Consider the following 15,883-nt stretch of genomic DNA (forward strand, 5'->3'; position numbering starts at 1 on the left):
CCAGAAGTCATAATTTCATATTATATTCTCAATGCTTTCAAAGCCCAACAGTGATTTTAAAAAGAAATTAAACAACATGCTTTCATTGAATTTTTAAAAATCTATACAATTCAAGCTAATGAAATATTTTATTGTACATAATAAAAGTGGTGTTTGTTTTTGTTTTTTTTTTAAAAAAAAACATTTCCAGGCCCAGACGTCTGCAGGAGTACGTGAGGAAAGGATTCCACTCAAGTATAATAAGCAATACTCTTTTGAAGGAAACCATAAATCCACCCCACTCCCTATAGTAAACACTAACATTCACTACAGGCTTGAAATTCCTGTAGTATCAGTAAATCTATTCTTTAAAATATTATAAACATGCTTATGATGCATAGGAAGATGGAAAAATTTAGACTATAACTGCACACCATATGTAATCCCAGCTCTTCTAATTTACAACCAGTTAAAAATTACAATATCCAAAGTGTTTTAAAATAGTAGATGACTCACTGGTAAGTGATTTTCTACTCAAATAAATAGGAAAATTTGCATTTTAATGTCACATTGAATTTCAGTACTTTTCAATCCAAGAAAAAAAAAACTGAGACATGATCATGAGTTCAGGATTATATATATTACAATTTGCCTTGTTATAATACATTTGTGGCTTTATGATAAAAATAACTCAGGGACATATGGAATTCAAGCTAATTTGCGTAACTGTCACAAGAAAAAAAAGCATTAAATGCATTTCTGAAATAAGTATTTTCACGTAATTTGAGAATCTCAAAACAGCATTAGACCTTGGCCTTATTTTAAAAAAGTTTAGTTAAACACTAAGCTAGCTAAATAACCTTCTTGAAAGGTTTAAACACAATTGATCTAGAAAATGCTTTCCCTCTAATCTCAATCTTACATAAATGGAAGAGGTGAGGGGGAAAAGGTAGACAATTTCTTTAGCAGCATGTATGGCTAAATCCATCAACCACCTTAAACTATAATGTCCATTACTGACCCCATTAAAAAGAACTGGGCAAATATCAAAAGTTACCCATTTCATAAACCAAAAGACAAAAATTTTAGGGTTAAAGTAAGTAAAATACTTTTGAAACACTTCAAAAACTTTTACCATAATCTACAGGAATCATCTCTTCATTTTAAGAAAGGCATAATAGAAAGTAAAAGACATTTAAACTAAACTCATTTGCAATCCTCTTTGAACAAAAGAAATGAAAAATAATGGTTGATTAGCTAAGCTTTGTGCTCTAACCAAACTAATTAATTACAGTGATTTTAAATGGCATAAGCCCATCTGACTGGGCAGCTTGACAGTTCTGAATACTTTTGCAATAATTTTTTTTTTAACGCAAAGACACTAAAATGATCCGATCATGCAATGTTCATCTTATGCATTCTGCATCTCTTTGCCAATCTTGTAGCTAAGGATCTTGTTCCAATCAATCTTAGTGCGTGTAACTGGCAACTGTCGACGTAAGGCTTTGAAAGTAGTGTCCGACATCGTCTGATAATTTTCACTGATGGCAGTCTATGAAAAACAGTAGTTAGAAGTTTAAAGCCAAGAAAAGGAACAGAACAATTTATAAAACACATAAATGTTTTCAGAACAACCTTTATTTAAGCAGCCATTTCACTGCTGTAAAACAGCCAATAAAAATCTCAACATAGTTTTAAAAGTATTTAAAAACAGCTAAAAGAAAAACCTTACATAATTTTTACTAATTACATTTAATGAAATAAAATTAAAATTGGATTTAGTATTTGTCAGTCCTTATTTTGAATCTATTTTACTATGTCGGAATAATTTGTAAACTACTGTTTTTAAGTAGTAGAAACTCATTCAATTCACAAACGCTTAACTTCAAGAGTGTTGTTTAGAAGCTGATACATAATGTAAAAAAGCAGAGCACAAAATGAAATGTGATCTAATCAGATTACAGATAATCCAAATGGTTTAGAAAATACCTCCTGAATTAAAATTTCCAACTAGTAGCAAAACAGCCATTTAAGAATCTTGGCAGCATTTCAGATAAGGGATACTCAATCTGTATTCAGAAATTACAGTAGGCTAAAACCTAGTCTTAATGTTTTTTAAAATACAAACTCTTCACTGAATTTATTTGCCACTCTTTTTGCCTACACTTAAACAGGTCTGCCCTTGTACTAAAAGTAAATACACAACAAAAAGACTTTATCTTATATAGTGAAAAAAGCCGTATATTTTATATATGGCTAAACTCAAAATTTCAGTGCCATTAATTAGTAAGTGACATGGCTTATACAATATTTTTGAAAATCATACCTGGTATTCATTTTCTGCAGCTTCTACAATCTTTATAAATTCTCTGGCTGTTTGCACCTCATTCTGAATAAAAGACAAAATCAAAAGTATATAAAATAGGAATATAAAGCTAAACCTTTATTATTGTTAAATATGTATGATTAATGAAACGTTATAATTTAATGGACAAAAATGGAAATTATGACAAATAAAGGGTAAATACTGTCAGATCAATTATTCTAAGTCTGAGGGGAACTAGGCAAAAATATTTTAAAAGACTAGAGAATAAGCCTGGTTTCAGTGTTTAACTGGTTGAGGAACGTGAAACCTTAATAATGAACAGTGATGAAAAGTTCATTTTTAACACAACACACAACATCTACAGGTAAGAAGTTAGGCACAGATTACTAATTAATGACTCTTTAAATATTGTTAAATATTTGCTGAACAGTATTTACCACCATAGTGATATAAAAAAAATTACCAATTTGGAAGGGCACATTTTAAAGTTCAACATGATTTTACTTTACTATTTAAATATCTTCTGGAAAAAAAAATTTAACTTACTAATATATGGATTTATTTGGTTTTTTCCTAATAATAAAGTTACTGGAAATGTAGAGAGAGATACATATATATTTTATAAATTAGTGTTAATGCAAAATTCTCTAATATATTAAACTTTATATGTTTTAATTAATTGATTAATTAATTATTTTCGAGACAGGGTCTTGGTCTGTTCACTGCAACCTCAAACTCCTGGCTCAAGAGTTCCTCCTGTCTCAGCCTACTGAGTAGCTGGGAATACAGGTGCATACCACCATGCCCAGCTAAGTTTTCTATTTTTTGTAGAGACAGGGTCTTGCTCTGTTGCTCAGGCTGGTCTCGAACTCCTGGACTCAAGCAATCCTCCTACTCTGGCCTCCCAAAATGCGAGGGTTACAGGCATGAACCACCACACCTGCCCCACTTTATGTGTGTATATGTGTATGTGTGTGTGTGTGTATATATACACACACACACATATATATACATATTTACACACATCTTTACATAATGGGGTTAAGTTTTATTCCCCTCTCCAAAAACAATGGAAATGCTATGAGATAAAGCAACATTGTTCAATGTCAAACACCTCAAAGAAGAAAGTACCAAGTACCCTTGATATGCAAATAACACATGTAATAACTACATATGATACGTAACTATATGGAATACAACGTCTCATGGAACACCAGATATTAGTTTTTTCCACTGGCAAATTTTGCATGGAGAGTACCAATTAAGTCAAAGCAGAAATCACCTAAGTGCTAATGAAAAAGTTAAGAAAAAGTCAGCTTCTGTACCTTCTCAGGTAGCATCTGTCCTGACACAATCACGTGTTTCTTAAAGTTAAAAGCTTTCTTAAGTTAAAAATGAATTTTTCTTTAATATTTGTAAATTAGCTGATGATGTATATTAGCAGTTGATGTTTATAATACACTGATACTTTTAGGTATGTAACACAAATGTTTATGAGAAAATATCACTGTTAATATTATACTGTTAATATCATTGGGGCCAAAAAAACAAACAAAAAAAAACTCAACAAGGACAAAGTCACATATGCAATGGAAACAATGTGTGAAAAAACTGTGGAGAGATAAAACCAAGTTCAAAAATTCTTGAATTTGAAAGTGGAACTTAAGAAAAATTCATTAAATCATAATCCAAACAGCTAGAGGAAAGAAAATATAAAATACAGTTTAAAGTAAGGTATAAGATCATATACCTAAAAGTAAGGACTAAAACTATAAAACTCGTAGAAGAAAACACTAGACTAAATCTTCACGACCTTGGCCAATGGTATTAATATACCAAAAGCACAAATGATAAAAACAAAACTTAGACTACATCAATACCAAAATCTTTTGTTCTGCAAACAATACCATCAACAAAGTGAAAAGACAACACATAGAAGGATGAAAATATTTGCAAATCACGTATGTGATAGTCTGGACTTGTATCCAGAATACGCAAACAATTACAACTCGATAATAAAACCATGAATAATCAATTAAGAAATGGCAAAGGATCTGAATAGACATTTCCCCAAAGAAGATATACAAATGACCACACTAAGCACATGAAAAGATCCTCAGCCATCAGAAAAATGTAAGTAAAAATCACAGTAAGATACCACTTCATATCTACTAGAATGGCTATCAACAAAAAGACAAGTCCTGGAGAGGATGTGGAAAAACTGGAAGCCTCATACACTGCTGGTGAGACTGTAAAATGGAAAACAGTCTGGCAGTTCTCCAAAAGGTTAAACAGTTAACACATGACACAGAAACTCCACTCCTATGTATATATCAAAGAGGAATTAAAACAAATGTCTACACAAAAAAATAGCACACGAATGTTCATAGCAGCAAAAAGTAGAAAACAGAAATGTCCATCAGTTGAAGAGTGGATAAATAAAATGTGGTATATCCATATGAAAGAATCATTACTTGGCAATAAAAAGGAAAAAAGTATTGATACATACTCCAACAAGGATGAACGCTGCAAACATGCTAAGTGAAAGAAGCCAGTCACAGAAGACTACATATTATGATTCCATTTATATGAAATGTCCAGAACAGGCAAATCCACAGAGTCAAAAAGTAGAATAGTGGTTGCCCAGTGTTGCGGGGACTTGGAGAGGGGCTGGGGAGAATGGTGAACGCCTGCTGATGGGTGTGGGGTTTAAGGAGCATGAAAAGGTCCTAAAATTGAACTGTGGTGATTGTTGTACAATCCTGTTAATACACTAAAAAACAGTGAAGTTCATACTTTAAATTAATTGAATGGTCTATGAACTATATATCTCAATACAGCTGTGCAAAAGTTAAGTACAGATTTGCAACTACTTATCTTTAACCTATCTGAAAACACTTCAATCTGAAGTAGAAATACTATTTAAAATGTTAACTTAAAACTGTTCTGGTATTAGGTTGTTTAAATTTTATTGTGGATTAATTACTTACAGACACTGTTAGGGAATCTTGTATATCTTTATGACTCACTAGCTGAACATTACCATCTTCATAATAATGAACCTATTAGAAAAAGAAATTATAGAAAACCACATTATAGGAATCATCAAGATCTTCACGGCTTCAACAAGTGCATCAATGCAAATGACTACCAAATTCAGCTCTAGCCTAGACTTTTCTGCTGGGCTGTCGACCTTTAAACTCCAGGAAGACTCTTCCTGCCCTCAGCCAAACAAGGAGCCTAGTTAGCTATTCCAGCAGTTATTCGGGCAAGCCCTCCATTGACTTGACTGTTGGACATTTTTACCTCACAGCCATTCTACTGGTACCTAAACCCAAGATGTCCAAAACCGAGCTCAAAATATTCCTTCCCAAACACTGCTTTTCTTTTGTGTATTTCCACCAACCATTTAATTCCCCAAACTCACAGACATGAATTTATTCAACAAACATTAATTGAGTGATTGCTACAAATCACTACTACATAAGGTTCTAGAGATACATGGCTTTTAAAAAGACACTGTCCCTGACGTCATATATTAATACAACATAGTAGAGGTATGTACAAAATATGTTAGCGATACTCCAGACTCTCTCTGAGGGCAAAAAAGGTTATTTCAGAAAGGACTGGAGGCAATGGCTGGAATTGTATGAGGTGGAGGAGGGATGGTAGTAGCTGGAGAAATACATACAGGTAGCAAACAAGTCAATTTTGGGCCTTGTATGCCACGCAAATATGCTGTACTATCTGGGAGGGGTGAGTGTACTACTATACTACTAAATGGTCTTAAGTAGGCAAGTAACATATTCAGATTTAAACACGCAATGTGAAAAAATGGATTAGGGGATATCAAAGGGTCCAGCAATTCAACAAAATAAACTAGTAACAATTATATGCTAGGCACTATGCTCAGCGCTGAAAATAGAACTGTAAACCAGACAATCTCTGTTCTCAACAAGCTTTGGTCCAACAAGCACACCATTTTAGAAATTGCTATAATGATCCAGGTAAGATCTACTGAAGTCTAACTAAAGGAAAGAATAATGTTAACAATAACGGCTACCATTCATCAAGCATTTTGTTTCTGGCTATTTTAACCATTTTACCCATATTAACTAATCTTCAAACAATCATATGAGCTTTTTAATTGTTTTTTAACAGATGAAGAAACAAATAAAAAGAGCTTACATGACTTCCTAATATCACACCACTAGTAATTAACAGAGCTGCAATTCAAACTTGGGCAGTCTGGTTTCAAAATCCACATTTTTAACTTCTGTTCTCTAGTCCTTAAGGGATAGGTACACCAAGACATAAAGGCCATACGATGTAAGACTAGATATGTATACTGGAGTCAGATGACACAGTAGCAGTGTTTGATTCATCTTTATTCCTTTATAGTTCTTACAAGACCTTTCATGATAGCTGATCAACAAATGTATTGAATAAATGAAGCATGATAAAAAATATTAGTTAGTACTTTCCTTTAACTTATTTAGTAATGTTTATATTCAAATACTTGGCCCCAGTTATCAAATGTTCTTCTATATGTAACATCTGAGCTTATATTAAGAGTCAAAGAATTCAATTCTAGTGGGTTTCATGTAAGAAGCCAAATATGAGTACAGAAGATATTTACATTAATATTATACTTCACCCAACTCCACCCAGTTCAGATGACAGAAGTGACAATTCAAACTGAGAAGATGCTTGGATGAATAAATTGTGTCTGAAGAGTAGATCAAATGGTAGCATCTAATTTTAGCTATGTTTTATAATCTGTCAGCTACCCTTGCAGATTTCTGATGATTAGTGAATATATTGCAAGGTTATTTAAAAGATTTAAAACAGCACTACTTGTTTTTCCCATTACCCCAAAACAAAGATCTAGGAAGGAAAAGGTATGGTGTACTATGAAAATGTCAACTCATGAATTAGCTGTTTCTCTGTTAAGAATCACCTAGAAATCAGTAAACAAATTCATTTTATTTCATACCTGAATTTTCAAGATGCCAACCACTTGAGTGGTCGAAGGAGTGATTGTAAACTTCCACTCTGACCTCCAACGACCATTCCTTAAAAATAAAAACAGCGGCTGTAAATAAGGTAGGGAAAATAATTTGAATCAATTTTAAGTTTCACATTTAAATTTAATGTTACAGTATGAGAGTGGGATGAATGCTGGACATTCATTTTTTTAATCACTGAAATATTCAAAAGAATCAAAAGGTTAAGTTCGGTTATGATACATATATAATTTAATCTTCACCTTACTGATAAGAAAGGACTTACATAATGGATGTAACTTCAGAATTCTAAAGCTAAGGGTTAAAAAAACAATTCAAAACTAAATCACGTAATTTTTCTTGGAGAAAAATTTTAAGCTACTTCTTCAACTGAATGAATCACTTTATGCTTTCAGAATAAATGGAATAAATGTTCAGATTATTTTCAAGGCTTTCATAACTCTAGTCAGTGCAGTAGTTTAACACTTACTGAATGATACAAAGTACCAAATAATTTAAAAAGAATGGCTAGTAAATGTTATACAACCTTTTAAAGAGGTCTTGATATCTAGAAAGGGCTATAGATTTTATATATTTTTTAATTTATATTTTTCTATCACATTTTTTTCCTTTTCCGATTTTATGTTTAAAGTCTCCACATGAAAGGCAGATTCTCCTTTCACATTCCAGAGCTGATTTTTGGTATACAAATGAATACAAATTCATGGTAGGAAACTGAGAAATTACAAACAGATCTCATTAATTTTTGTCCACCAGTGAATTTTATCCTATTTTTCTGACTGCCTTTTTTATAACAACTCCTTATCATTTGTTTGTTCCTTGCATGTTAAAGACATTCTGATATTCAAATTAATGCCTGTTAGCTTTTTTGAAAGCTATTTCTCAAATAGTCACAGGGTAATGGATCACTATAAAGGCTTTTGCTATAAATTATTTCTGGGTTCTTTTCAATAGTCTTACAGTTTACCCAATCATAACAGTGATAATACAAGTTGAGAATTCCTAATGCAAAACTCTGAAATGCTCCAAAACCTTAAACTTTTTGAGTACTGACACAACACTCAAAAGAAATGCCCACTGGAGCATTTTGAATTTCAGATTTTTGGATTAGGGATGCTAAACTGGTAGGTATAATGCAAATACTCCAAAACCTGAAAAAAAAAATCCAAAATTCACAACATTTCTGGTCCCAAGCATTTCAGATAAGTGATATTCAACTTTTATTTTTATACCTAAAGATAACACTTAACATTTGAAAACTATTAGAACAATGTATATGTCCCACAAAATAAAAGGGAATTTTATAACATGTCTTGATTTTGAGTGACTCATCCAGGATTATTCAAAGACGCCCAACTGGAAAAAAAACCTAAGTCTATTCATCTTCGTTTCATGATTCCCAAAGAAGTATTCCTTTTATTTGGGTATTAGTACCAAGCCAACTGGTGAGTTCTAAGCATACATTACTGATTATCAATAAACATATATATATATCTCCATTGATTGTGAAAAAAGAAAAGGAATTCCAAACCAAGTAGTGGTACCAGTTTGAGAACTATTTCAAAAGATTCTTCCAAAGGCATCAATTACTATATTAACAGTAAATGACACTGATAGTACCTTTTACCAGTGTAGTAAATGGCCAAGATGTCTTAGCTTTTAATTATATTCTGCCCCTCTTTCTTTCTTTTTTTAAAGAGAGAGTCTCGCTCTCTCGCCCAGGCTGGAGAGCAGTGGTACAATCAAAGCTCACTGCAACTCTGAACTCCTGGGCTCAAGCAATCCTCCTGCCTTAGCCTCCCAGGTAGCTGAGACAATAGCCACCCTACCTCGCTAATTTTTTTTTTTTTTTTTTTTTGTAGAGATGAGGTCTCACTATGTTGCCCAGGTTGGTCTTGAATTCCTACCCTCAAGCAACCCTCCTGCCTCAGCCTCCAAAAGTGCTCGGATTACAGGCATGAACCACTGCACTCAGCCCCCTCTCTTTTATTAACCCTGTATTTATAAATATGTATGTATTAATTCAATAAACATTTATTAAGTCTCTAATACTGCTAAATACTGGGGAAACAGCAGAGACTAAGAAGAGATGGTTTCTAGTGAAATCTAAGAAATATCCAAAACTAGTCTCCTCTGATTTTTATTCTGCCTATATTTTAGGTGAGCTGAAGTATATTTCTTTGTCTCAAAATATTTACACTTTACTAAGATTATTGTGCCATGACATTATCACTCTGGAAAAATCATAAAAAATTTATCTTTTCCAGAAGGTGAAAATCATTTTTAACTTAAATGATACAATTCTCATAGTAATGGTTTACAATAAAATACCAGATATGTAAAGCGAAATAGTAAGAACAGAAAACTCCAGGACAAGATGGGTGCGGTGATGCGCACCTGTAGTCCCAGCTACTCAGGAGGCTGAGGTAGGAGGAGTGCTTGAACCCAGGAGTTTGAGGCCAGCCTGGGAAACATAGCAAGAACCCATCTCTGAAAAATAAAATAAAACTCAAGGACAGATATTTTCTTCAATTCATTTATGTTAAAGCTCAAAGGAATTATATTTTTGAAAACCAATTAGTAAATTTATTATAACATCTTCAATGTATTTTAAAGTAAAACTTAGTAACAAGAATTTTCTTTTAATGGGAACATGATCTCAAGAAGACTGATTTTATTATATATTTCCTGGCACAAACAGCATAAATTAATAATAATTTTACAAAGATTTATTGCCTTAAGATTTTGGTATGTTAATGTTACAAGATTTTAGACTTAAAATAGAGAAACTACATTTATATTAAGCCCATAAAAGTAACTTTGTATGCCAGAATCTTTAAGATACCACAGTTTGTCATTAAAGCGTATGTTTACATATGGAATTGATTTTCCTTCAGTGATGATGGATCTGCATTCCTCCAAATATTCTTGGTTAACCTTGTAACCTTGCATTTATTTGTGTGATGGTTAAGCAGTGGAACAACCTTGGGCCATGGACCAAACTGGCCCATAGGGGTTACTGATACCTGTTATTTTACCCTCAACAGCACCACCAACCAATTTGGCTAATGAGTCGAAGACTAATACACTTAAAAGGTAAATATTATGACTGTACTTACTATGCTGATCTCAGCATGTATTAACAAAAAAGGGGGCTACAAATGCAAAGATCTAATTCAATTATGAACTTATATAAAGGCTTGGAGAACTTCAGAATTTTGTAACAGTCGATATCTCACAAATAGTTTTGTCTAAGAATAAAAAGGACCAACAACTTGTCAAAGGTCCAAGATTAGTAGGGCAAATCAGTGCTTTGGGGGGCTTGACTTTTGTAAGGGTCAATACTTCCTTACATTGGCTAGCCAAGCACAAAGCAATCCCCATAAAAACCTCTACTTTAGAGTCCCCAAAGTTCACAAAAGAAGCATCATTCTTTGATCTATAATTACTTCTGTCCTCCTCCATGTAAGTTTCATTGAGGAACAGTCCCTTCTCAGAATGCCAACTGGTTTGCTTGTAGGCACCCATGCTCCCTTAGGATGCTGTTTGTTAGTCTCCAAAAACACTATGCTTCCCGATACTTTGAAAAAAGAAAAACTGCTACCTTTAATGATTAGACCAGTTATGGAGCAAATGCCTTTTTTAATATCAAAAGGCTAAAGTTTTATATCATGTTTAGATTGTTCTTAATCATAAACAAAACAAGGTATAGCGACAATCATTAAAGCAAAACCACAAAGAATATAAACAATGGCAAAATTCCCCAACACATAAAATTTTAACTTACCAAAAGTTTTTTGCTTGGAACTGATGGCTTTCTATGCATGCAATAATGGTTTGCTGCCCATCTATTTTTTTACCATACACCTTATTGGCAAAGAAAACAAGCACAAGAGTGAATGTATGTATAGTCACAGAATGTCCAACTTTAAACACTTATAAAATACTGAAAATTGTACAGTACTTTGACAGAAACATATAAAAGAATATAAAATAGGCCATCATTCCAATACACTAGCTAGAAAAACAAGTTCTCAAATATGTATACCTACTCAAATTCTTAGTAGATCACAAAAGAGAACAATTAATAAAATATAACTTATTGAGTAAAAGTAATTATACTCTACAATATTCATAAATATCCTGGACAGATCATGCTTTCATTCCAAGGAAGTAGATATTTTAAACATATAGATACCAATGTAGCTGTTTCCATCCAATTAGAAACTGGACTTAGCGTGTGTTTATCACTTCTGTTCACTTCACAATCTTAGGGGCTATTCTTTCTCCAGTCATTTTAAAAAGTATTGGGATAAGGGTGAGAAAGTTAATTTACTTATAACTGAGAAAGGTCATTAAGAGAATGCCTGTGATGTGTGATGATGTTATTTCACCTCTTGCCTACTGCTTTAAAAGTAATGACTAATTTTTGCCTTTCAATCCTCCAAGAAAAAAAAAACGAGGATTCTGTTCAATTATTCCCTTAAACTTGTTGAGTTATTCTTCCAAAATAATCCTAATCAACAAGTTATAATTCAAATAACATGGAATATATTTTAGGTTATGTTACTATATTTCTCAAATAATTATTGAAAGCTAGATACTTAAGCAGATCACATTTAAGCAAACTTTTTGTCCTAACCATGAAAAACGTGAGAAAGAAATGGGATACTATTGGTGATATTAATATCTATGTTGAGAAACCAGGTATAAACTAGGATATGACTGAGTTAGGTTGGAGAGTTAAGCAGAGGCCGGGTACACAGGACCTTACAAGCCATGTTCAGAAGCCTGGACTCTACCGTGCAATGGGAAATTTCTGAAGGATTTTCATGATCTGGTTTGCATTTCAAAAGATCACTCTAGCTATGGAGAATACCACTGAGCACAAACAGGGGTGCTAAAAAGCCTGTCTGGATACAATCTTATAAAACTTAAAAAAAAAAGTATTCCTACTTTCTACCGTATTTTACATTTACTGAAAATATAAAAATAGGTTAAACTTATGAAAGAACCACACCAAAAAACAAACATGACTATAAAACACCTAAGGACATGATTTCACTTCCAAATATTTTATTTATTCTAAGATTGCTATAACTACATAAAAAGAAATTTGACCTCAACTCACCGAGATGAGTCATGAACATAAGGTTAAAGAATCTCTCATATCATGCTCCTGTAATCAATGTATTAGAATTTCTACATGGATTTAATCCAAGGTACAATCATTTTTCCATTTCAAGCCATCATAATATATCTATTTACTATCCAGAATTTCTTGAAAAAAATAGTAAGCATTCTTAGAAATACTTATAATACTTCAAGGAAAAAAGTGACAAGTTACAAAATGTTAGTTCTGTAAGTTACTATAAATTTCAGGAGATCATAAAAACACTCTCACATTTACAGATGACACAAAAGAAAAAAGCTGCTACTGATGACTTACAGTGCAGACCCCATTCGGGTAATGTTCTTTGACGTAAGCTCGCAGAGCAGTTTCTACTGAAGTTCTCCAAGATTCAATTGCATTTTCTGCTTCATAGGGTCTTGGATCAGTTGCTTCCTTTCTTAAGTGATCAAATTTGAAACAGATTCTGTTTTTTGGATCCAAAAACTTTCCATTTCCCAAATCGCCATGTTCTGTTATCAATACCTTCAATGATGGAATGAATTTAGAAAAAAGTATTTAAAACAGCATTTAATTACATATACCTAATATTATATACTCACTTAAGCTTTTTCTTTAAAACTATAAAACAATCTTACTCCAAGCAACTGGTTTAACTATATGGTAAAACTATAATACTTCAAACAAGCAGACTATAGAGACAATGAGGCTACTCTCATCCAGTATGGATCAGATTTTCTTCCAATATAACCCCCAGCTACTTAAGAAAAAATGCATTCTCTAAAACACTGCCAGAGTCAGTTTTTTTGCTTTGATAACTATAACAATTTATTATTTCTAATATCAGGCTCCAGTTCCTCAAAAGTAAGGAACTCATAATAACCTCCAATTAGCATGGTTACAAGGATGGTTCCAGTCCAGGAGAATCCTCTTGAGTGTGTCCTACCCGTGCTCCTGGGCAACATTCTTGTTTCTTATAAACTAATCATCAACAGTTGTTTCTAATTGGCTTCCAAATTTTTAAACACATAATTCATTTATATACATTTAAATTATACATGTATAAATTTGATATTTTTACATCAAATTTGATATGTCTTTTCCTGCTTTATTTAAAAATTTCCCCCCTTTTTCCTTCCCTTGAAATTCTCCCAATCTTTAACGCCTTACTTATGTCAGGAGTTAACCCATCCCTCTGATGTAAATCACGCTGACAACATAGGCTGGTCCCTTCTAAATATTTTCATGGTCATAAAATCCTACATAAATATATGTATGTCTCCACCTGCATAAACACAGGGGTTTTTTTGGGTCACCATTTTATAAGAATGAAAAGAAAATGTGCACATGCACAGGCGTGCGCGTACACACACACTCTTTTCTGCTCTGGCTTTTTTCAACATAAACATCTTATGGAAATTCCTCTAAGTCAACTGATATACTTCTTGGCATTCTTTTTAACAGCTGCATAATATTCCATTATGTGGATATAACATAATTTATTCTGCCAATCCACTATTGATATACCATCATCTATTTCCAGGCTGTTTGTTTTTTGGGGGAGGGATTCTGTTGCCCAGGCTGGAGTGACATCATTGATGTAGAGCTACATCATCGTAGCTCACTGCAACCTTAAGCTCTCAGGCTCCAGTGATCCTCTTGGCTCAGCCTCCCAAGTAACTTGGACTAAAGGTGCATGCTACCACACCCAGGTAATTTTTCTTTACTTTACTTTTTTTTTTAATGTAGAAATGGGGTCTCGCTATGTTACTCAGGCTGCTCTTGAACTCCTGGCCGCAAACAATCCTCCCACTTCGGCCTCCCAAAGTACTGAGATTACAGGCATGAACCATCATGCCAGGCTGGATGCTTTTATTTCTACGAGATAGATGCCCAAACAGTGGTGACGGGGACAGCAGGTAAAGGGTTTATATATTAAAAATTTTTAAATATAATTAGATTGTTTAAACAGCTGTGATAATGCACATTTCTACAAACAATATATGAGAGTATGTTTCCCTCCATGCCACCACCATCAATAGGCTCTCTTTTCAGTCTGATGGGTATAAAATATATCAATATTTTAATTTTATTTCTCTGATTACTGATAGATCTAAATATCTTTTCATGTTTGTGGGCCATTTACTCTTCTATAAGCAAATATTCTTGAATATTTTTTATCTGGGTTGGTTTTTATCCCTTATCAATTTATAAGAGTCCTTTATGGTATCTGTTTCATTCTACAGTTAAACACATTCATATGCAGTAAAATGTCCATCTTTTCATTTATAATTTCTGGGTTTCTAGTCTTATTTAAGATGGTCTTCCTGCCTCTATAATATACACATAAACTCAGTTTTTCTCCTAAAATTTTAGTCATTTTACAAATTTTTAAACCACCTGAAATCTGTTTCCGTGAGACAGAGGTCTAACTTAACTTTCTTCTTGATGGAAACCAGTTGTGCCAATATCTGCATAAAACTTGTCATATATTCTGGGACTAAAATCTGGTTCTTCATGTTACTCTTCTGATTTGTATACTCTATATAATACACACTGACAACTTTACCTTGCTTGTAAAACAACTTCTACTAGCTAATAAGGCAATTCTCCTTCACTGTTCTTACAGTTCTATTTTTACATTTTTTGGGTTATCTCAAGCATATATTGTTTTCACATAAACTTTATGAAAATATCGACCATTTAAAAAAACCAATTAGGATTCTAACTCAAATTGCATCAAATCCATATATCAATTTTTACATAATTTAATTTTCTATCTAAGAATGGAACGTAGTGTGCCTTTCCATTCTTCACATCCAATTTTATGTGTTTCAAGATCATCACTATTTTCTGCATAATCCTTTGCCTTTCTAAAGCTTATTCCTAAATTAATGATTTTTATCATTATTTTAACCATTATTTTAAATGGAATTGCCTGCTCCACCCTGACTCCTACCATTCTAGTTTTAGGTACTTACTTGCTGCAATAAAAACAGCCAATGAGTTTTGTATCCTTACCAAATTCTTTTGTTTAAACTCACCAAATTCTTTTAATAATTCTAATAGCTTTTTTTAGTTGGGGAGTTATACTGCTAGAGCCTCTTGGTATTTCTAAATATATAAATCATGTCACCAAGGAATTTTCTTTTCCAAGCTTTATAAGTTCTCATTTTCTTGTCTATTTTCTACACCTACATTTATGATAAATGGTAATGTTGGTAAACAGGCATACCTAGCTCATTTTTAATTTTAACTAAAATTGTTTTAGTGTTTGTAGTTTATGATATGTACTATTGGTTTTTGTTAAAACATAAGAGGTTTTCTTCTATTCTTATTTTACTTATGGTTTTTGTTTTTAATGAGAAATAGCTATTGGACTTTTAAAATCCCTTTTTATTGTCTACTGATACATCGTAA

General features: G+C 32.8%; 1 protein-coding gene across 1 annotated transcript in view; it reads right to left on the reverse strand.

Annotated features, from left to right (window-relative positions):
- Positions 1-518: 518 nt before the first annotated feature.
- CAPZA2 (capping actin protein of muscle Z-line subunit alpha 2) overlaps positions 519-15,883 on the reverse strand; it is a 47,684-nt gene continuing 32,319 nt past the window's right edge. Inside the window, exons 5-10 of the mRNA XM_045564847.1 lie at positions 12,782-12,988; positions 11,120-11,199; positions 7,302-7,380; positions 5,296-5,367; positions 2,306-2,368; positions 519-1,531 (exon numbers count right to left, since the gene is read on the reverse strand). Of these exons, the coding sequence (XP_045420803.1) occupies positions 1,391-1,531; positions 2,306-2,368; positions 5,296-5,367; positions 7,302-7,380; positions 11,120-11,199; positions 12,782-12,988 (642 nt within the window). The 3' untranslated portion in view covers positions 519-1,390. The remainder of the gene's footprint in view (positions 1,532-2,305; positions 2,369-5,295; positions 5,368-7,301; positions 7,381-11,119; positions 11,200-12,781; positions 12,989-15,883) is intronic.

This window comes from Lemur catta, chromosome 11 (genome assembly GCF_020740605.2).
Source record: "Lemur catta isolate mLemCat1 chromosome 11, mLemCat1.pri, whole genome shotgun sequence".
NCBI classification, from domain to species: domain Eukaryota; kingdom Metazoa; phylum Chordata; class Mammalia; order Primates; family Lemuridae; genus Lemur; species Lemur catta.